We start from the raw sequence: 7,460 nt of genomic DNA, 5'->3' as shown, positions 1-7,460 counted from the left end.
CAGGTTCGGGTGGATTGGCCATGGGAAATTGTCCCATAGTCCCCAGGGATGTGCAGGTTAGGGTGAATTGGCCATGCTAAATTGTCCCATAGTGCCCAGGGATGTGCAGGTTAGGGTGGATTGGCCATGCTAAATTGTCCCATAGTGTCCAGGGATGTGCAGGCTTGGGTGGATCGGCCATGCTAAACTGTCCCATAGTGTCCAGGGATGTGCAGATTAGGGTGGATTTGCCATGGGATATTGTGCCATAGTGCCCAGGGATGTGCAGGTTAGGGTGAATTGGCCATGCTAAATTGTCCCATAGTGCCCAGGGATGTGCAGGTTAAGGTGGATTGGCCATGGGAAATTGTCCCATAGTGCCCAGGGATGTGCAGGTTAGGGTGGATTGGCCATGCTAAATTGTCCCATAGTGCCCAGGGATGTGCAGGTTAGGGTGAATTGGCCATGGGAAATTGTCCCATAGTGTCCAGGGATGTGCAGGTTAGGGTGAATTGGCCATGGGAAATTGTCCCATAGTGTCCAGGGATGTGCAGGTTAGGGTGGATTGGCCATGGGAAATTGTCCCATAGTGTCCAGGGATGTGCAGGTTAGGGTGGGTTGGCCATGGGAAATTGTCCCATAGTGTCCAGGGATGTGCAGGTTAGGGTGGGTTGGCCATGGGAAATTGTCCCATAGTGTTCAGGGATGTGCAGGTTAGGGTGGATTGGCCATGCTAAATTGTCCCATAGTGTCCAGGGATGTGCAGGTTAGGGTGGATTGGCCATGCTAAATTGTCCCATAGTGTCCAGGGATGTGCAGGTTAGGGTGGATTGGCCATGCTAAATTTTCCCATAGTGCCCAGGGATGTGCAGGTTAGGTGCATAATTCCGGGGTAAAGGTAGAGTAACAGGGTAGGGTAACGTGTCCGGGTGGGTTACTCTTCGGCTGGGTAGTGCTGTGCCTCAGGGAGAGCTTTCGTCTCTTGAAGGGTATTTGGCGGAATGACAGTGGCTGAGACTGAGTAAGGGTCACATTTTATTTGCATGCCCATAGACACAGGTCCTGACACACAGAGGGTCTCCTTCTCAAATTCAACCCCCAGCACAATTCAGCCGCGGGTGACCATCCGCCTCGGAGTCAGCAGCACACTCCGTCAGCGGCATCGGAGAACATTGCCGTTCCTCTCCACCAGCCACAGGATTCCAAGGTCAACAGACACATGCCGGAAGCTCCTCCGTAGGAAGTGGACTTGGACCCATCTCCTCCCTTCAGGCCTGCAACGGCAAGTGCCAACCCTGCAAAATAAAGGCAGGCGGGTCAACACGGCGTCGAGGGTTTTACCCGCCCCTCAGCCGAACGCTCGCAGACCCAGGACCGCACCGAAACGCAAGCGAGACGAATAACCTGGTCAATCGGTCCTAACCTGCACATCCCTGGGCACTATGGCACAATTTAGCATGGCCAATCCACCCTAACCTGCACATCCCTGGGCACTATGGCACAATTTCCCATGGCCAATCCACCCTAACCTGCACATCCCTGGGCACTATGGGACAATTTAGCACGGCCAATCCACCCTAACCTGCACATCCCTGGGCACTATGGGACACTTTAGCATGGCCAATCCACCCTAACCTGCACATCCCTGGACACTATGGGACAATTTCCCATGGCCAATCCACCCTAACCTACACATCCCTGGGCACTATGGGACAATTTCCCATGGCCAATCCTCCCTAACCTGCACATCCCTGGACACTATGGGACAATTTAGCACGGCCAATCCACCCTAACCTACACATCCCTGGGCACTATGGGACAATTTAGTATGGCCAGTCCACCCTAACCTGCACATCCCTGCACACTATGGGACAATTTAGCATGGCCATTCCACCCTAACCTACACATCCCTGGGCACTATGGGACAATTTAGCATGGCCAATCCACCCTAACCTGCACATCCCTGGGCACTATGGCACAATTTAGCATGGCCAATCCACCCTAACCTGCACATCCCTGGACACTATGGGACAATTTCCCATGGCCAATCCACCCTAACCTACACATCCCTGGGCACTATGGGACAATTTCCCATGGCCAATCCTCCCTAACCTGCACATCCCTGGACACTATGGGACAATTTAGCACGGCCAATCCACCCTAACCTACACATCCCTGGGCACTATGGGACAATTTAGTATGGCCAGTCCACCCTAACCTGCACATCCCTGCACACTATGGGACAATTTAGCATGGCCATTCCACCCTAACCTACACATCCCTGGACACTATGGGACAATTTAGCATGGCCAATCCAACCTGACCTGCACATCCCTGCACACCCTGGGACAATTTAGCACGGCCAATCCACCCTAACCTACACATCCCTGGGCACTATGGGACAATTTAGCATGGCCAATCCACCCTAACCTGCACATCCCTGGACACGATGGGACAATTTAGCACGGCCAATCCACCCTAACCTACACATCCCTGGGCACTATGGGACAATTTCCCATGGCCAATCCTCCCTAACCTGCACATCCCTGGACACTATGGGACAATTTAGCACGGCCAATCCACCCTAACCTACACATCCCTGGGCACTATGGGACAATTTAGTATGGCCAGTCCACCCTAACCTGCACATCCCTGCACACTATGGGACAATTTAGCATGGCCAATCCACCCTAACCTGCACATCCCTGGGCACTATGGGACAATTTAGCACGGCCAATCCACCCTAACCTGCACATCCCTGGGCACGATGGGATAATTTAGCATGGCCAATCCACCCTAACCTACACATCCCTGGACACTGTGGGACAATTTAGCATGACCAATCCACCCTAACCTGCACATCCCTGGACACTATGGGACAATTTAGCACGGCCAATCCACCCTAACCTGCACATCCCTGGGCACTATGGGACAATTTAGCATGGCCAATCCACCCTAACCTACACATCCCTGGACACTATGGGACAATTTAGCATGGCCAATCCACCCTAACCTACACATCCCTGGACACTATGGGACAATTTAGCATGGCCAATCCAACCTGACCTGCACATCCCTGCACACCCTGGGACAATTTAGCACGGCCAATCCACCCTAACCTGCACATCCCTGCACACTATTGGACAATTTAGCATGGCCAATCCACCCTAACCTGCACATCCCTGGGCACTATGGGACAATTTAGCATGGCCAATCCACCCTAACCTGCACATCCCTGGACACTATGGGACAATTTAGCATGGCCGATCCACCCTAACCTACACATCCCTGGACACTATTGGACAATTTAGCATGGCCAATCCACCCTAACCTGCACATCCCTGGACACTATCGGACAATTTAGCATGGCCAATCCACCCTAACCTGCACATCCCTGGACACTATGGGACAATTTAGCACGGCCAATCCACCCTAACCTGCACATCCCTGGACACTATGGGACAATTTAGCACGGCCAATCCATCCTAACCTGCACATCCCTGGACACTATGGGACAATTTAGCACGGCCAATCCACCCTAACCTACACATCCCTGGGCACTATGGGACAATTTAGTATGGCCAGTCCACCTTAACCTGCACATCCCTGGACACTATGGGACAATTTAGCACGGCCAATCCACCCTAACCTGCACATCCCTGGACACTATGGGACAATTTCCCATGGCCAATCCTCCCTAACCTGCACATCCCTGGACACTATGGGACAATTTCCCATGGCCAATCCACCCTAACCTACACATCCCTGGGCACTATGGGACAATTTCCCATGACCAATCCACCCTAACCTACACATCCCTGGGCACTATGGGACAATTTAGCATGGCCAATCCACCCTAACCTATACAGAGAAACAGCTGGATTTTTGTAGACCCCATCCTCATATCATCCTGGGACTTACCATTCCAGGGTCGATTGAAAGATCTGACATCTCCTGCAGTGAGGAGGCTTCAGACAGATCAGCTCGTTCACTGATGTGCTCCCCCCACGAATTGTCACTGGCATAATACCTCACACTGACCCTCCGACAGTGTGGCGCTCCCTCAGCACTGACCCTCCGACAGTGCGGCCCTCCCTCAGCACTGACCCTCTGATACCTCGGCACTCCCTCAGCACTGACCCTCCGACAGTGCGGCACTCCCTCAGCACTGACCCTTCGACAGTGCGGCACTCCCTCAGCACTGACCCTCCGACAGTGCGGCACTCCCTCAGCACTGACCCTCCGACAGTGCGGCACTCCCTTAGCACTGATCCTCCCACAGTACGGCACTCCCTCAGCACTGACCCTCCGACAGTGCGGCACTCCCTCAGCACTGACCCTCCGACAGTGCGGCACTCCCTCAGCACTGACCCTTCGACAGTGCGGCACTCCCTCAGCACTGATCCTCCGACAGTGCGGCACTCACTAAACACTGACCCTCCGACAGTGCGGCACTCCCTCAGCACTGACCCTCCGACAGTGCGGCACTCCCTCAGCACTGATCCTCCGACAGTGCAGCACTCCCTCAGCACTGACCCTCCGACAGTGCGGCACTCCCTCATCACTGACCCTCCGACAGTGCGGCACTCCCTCAGCACTGACCCTCCGACAGTGCGGCACTCCCTCAGCACTGATCCTCCCACAGTACGGCACTCCCTCAGCACTGACCCTCCGACAGTGCGGCACTTCCTCAGCACTGACCCTCCGACAGTGCGGCACTCCCTCAGCACTGACCCTCCGACAGTGCAGCACTTCCTCAGCACTGACCCTCCGACAGTGCGGCACTCCCTCAGCACTGACCCTCCGACAGTGCGGCACTCCCTCAGCACTGACCCTCCGACAGTGCGGCACTCCCTCAGCACTGACCCTCCGACAGTGCGGCACTTCCTCAGCACTGACCCTCCGACAGTGCGGCACTCCCTCAGCACTGACCCTCCGACAGTGCGGCACTCCCTCATCACTGACCCTCCGACAGTGCAGCACTCCCTCAGCACTGACCCTCCGACAGTGCGGCACTCCCTCAGTACAGACCTTTGCATTTTGTATGAGTGTGTTGGTGACACAGCTAGTGAGTGTGAGTGTGAGTTAGAGTGAGGCAATGACTGTGTCTCCCAGGATACAGCCGAAAATGTGTTGCTGGTAAAGCGCAGCAGGTCAAACAGCATCCAGGGAACAGGAGAATTGACGTTTCGGGGATAAGCCCTTCTTCAGGAATGAGGAAAGTGTGTCCAGCAGGCTAAGATAAAAGGTAGGGAGGAGGGACTTGGGGGAGGGACGTTGGAAATGCGATAGGTGGAAGGAGGTTAAGATGAGGGTGATAGGCCGGAGTGGGGGTGGGGTCGGAGAGGTCGGGAAGAAGATTGCAGGTTAGGAAGGCGGTGCTGAGTTCGAGGGTTGGGACTGAGACAAGGTGGAGGGAGGGGAAATGAGGTAACTGGAGAAATCTGAGTTCTTGGGATGAACTCCAGCAGTCCTCACTTTCTCCCAGGAAGGTGCCTGGACTGGAGTGTGTTCTCTATCAGGAGAGATTGGATAAACTTGCCTTGTTTGTGTGAGGGAAGTATTTGACCCAGAGGGTGGTCGCTGTTTGGTCACGGGGAGTTGGTGAAGCAGCTTATGACTGGAAGGTTCAAGCTGCTTTTAGACAGACACACGGACAGGACAGGGAATAGCGGGATTCAGACGGTGGGCAGGGATAGTTTGGGACAGTATCACGGTTCACACAGACATGGGTGGGCCGAAAGGCCTGCGTTTCCGAATGGAGTACAGGCCGGACCCGCTCATTCGCGATCGGGACGGGGGGGGGGAGGGGGGAGGGGGGCGTCACCTGCTTTCGGAATGGAACCCCTCCCCTTCCCGCACCCCCTCCCCCCGATGTCGCCGCACTCGGAGTGCTGTACCTGCGAAAGACCCGACCTCGGCTGTCTACGCCGTAGACAGTGCCGTCTGTGCCGACCTCCACCATCAGGAAACGGCCGTCAACCCTCCGCCAATGAGAGCCGGTGCACGAATTGGCGTGGACGTTCAGCCGGCAGAAGACGCGACCGGCCGGATTGACCCCCCAGCAGGTTTGGGGCCCGCACGAGTAGTACTTCATCTTCCCCCGGATGACCTTGTACCTCGGACTGTTGTGATTGACCGCTGAGACTGCGGCCACCTTGTTGGAGCAGAAGACATCATTGCGTCTGTCCACTCCAACCAAAATCTGGTCCCCCCCAGCATCCACCTGGGTCAGCTCTCCTGTTGGGGGGGGAACACGTGTTATATTCTCCTGAAGAAACTGGGCAATGGCCTTTTGATTTTACACCTTTTGATAACACAGTCTCGTTCACTATCATTGGATCTTCCAGGGTCCCTCGCCATCACTCAGAATAGAGGCACTCAAGGGAAAATATCATTGGGTGGCTCTGGGGAACAATGGACCAAGACCACAATGCATTTGGATGTGAACACAGGAGGTGCAGTTAGTGAGATAGCACTGACCCTCCGAAAGTGCGGCACTCCCTCAGCACTGACCCTCCGACAGTGCGGCACTCCCTCAGCACTGACCCTCCGACAGTGCGGCACTCCCTCAGCACTGACCCTCCGACAGTGCGGCACTCCCTCATCACTGACCCTCCAACAGTGCGGCGCTCCCTCAGCACTGACCCTCCGACAGTGCGGCACTCCCTCAGCACTGACCCTCCGACAGTACGGCACTCCCTCAGCACTGACCCTCCGACAGTGCGGCGCTCCCTCAGCACTGACCCTCCGACAGTGCGGCACTCCCTCATCACTGACCCTCCGACAGTGCGGCACTCCCTCAGCACTGACCCTCCGACAGTGCGGCACTCCCTCAGCACTGATCCTCCCACAGTACGGCACTCCCTCAGCACTGACCCTCCGACAGTGCGGCACTCCCTCATCACTGACCCTCCGACAGTGCGGCACTTCCTCAGCACTGATCCTGCGACAGTGCGGCACTCCCTCAGCACTGACCCTCCGACAGTGCGGCACTTCCTCAGCACTGACCCTCCGACAGTGCGGCACTCCCTCAGCACTGACCCTCCGACAGTGCGGCACTCCCTCAGCACTGACCCTCCGACAGTGCGGCACTTCCTCAGCACTGACCCTCCGACAGTGCGGCACTCCCTCAGCACTGACCCTCCGACAGTGCAGCACTTCCTCAGCACTGACCCTCCGACAGTGCGGCACTCCCTCAGCACTGACCCTCCGACAGTGCGGCACTCCCTCAGCACTGACCCTCCGACAGTGCGGCACTTCCTCAGCACTGACCCTCCGACAGAGCGGCACTCCCTCAGCACTGACCCTCCGACAGAGCGGCACTCCCTCAGCACTGACCCTCCGACAGTGCAGCACTTCCTCAGCACTGACCCTCCGACAGTGCGGCACTCCCTCAGCACTGACCCCCCGACAGTGCGGCACTCCCTCATCACTGACCCGCCGACAGTGCGGCACTCCCTCAGCACTGACCCTCCGAC

The 7,460-nt window shown here is 56.4% G+C and overlaps 1 protein-coding gene across 1 annotated transcript in view; it reads right to left on the bottom strand.

Moving 5' to 3' along the window:
* Window positions 1–1,001: 1,001 nt before the first annotated feature.
* The window catches only part of LOC122544862 (fish-egg lectin-like), a 60,368-nt gene continuing 53,909 nt past the window's right edge, over window positions 1,002–7,460 (bottom strand). The window contains exons 3-4 of the mRNA XM_087981081.1: window positions 5,880–6,219; window positions 1,002–1,274 (exon numbers count right to left, since the gene is read on the bottom strand). Of these exons, the coding sequence (XP_087837207.1) occupies window positions 1,133–1,274; window positions 5,880–6,219 (482 nt within the window). The 3' untranslated portion in view covers window positions 1,002–1,132. The remainder of the gene's footprint in view (window positions 1,275–5,879; window positions 6,220–7,460) is intronic.

Source organism: Chiloscyllium plagiosum, unplaced genomic scaffold, assembly GCF_037043375.1.
Source record: "Chiloscyllium plagiosum isolate Xiang-an unplaced genomic scaffold, Cpla_swu_hap1 HiC_scaffold_38, whole genome shotgun sequence".
Taxonomy (NCBI): domain Eukaryota; kingdom Metazoa; phylum Chordata; class Chondrichthyes; order Orectolobiformes; family Hemiscylliidae; genus Chiloscyllium; species Chiloscyllium plagiosum.
The sequence above is the reverse complement of the archived record's forward strand: the minus strand, read 5'-3'. Positions and strand labels throughout refer to the sequence as shown.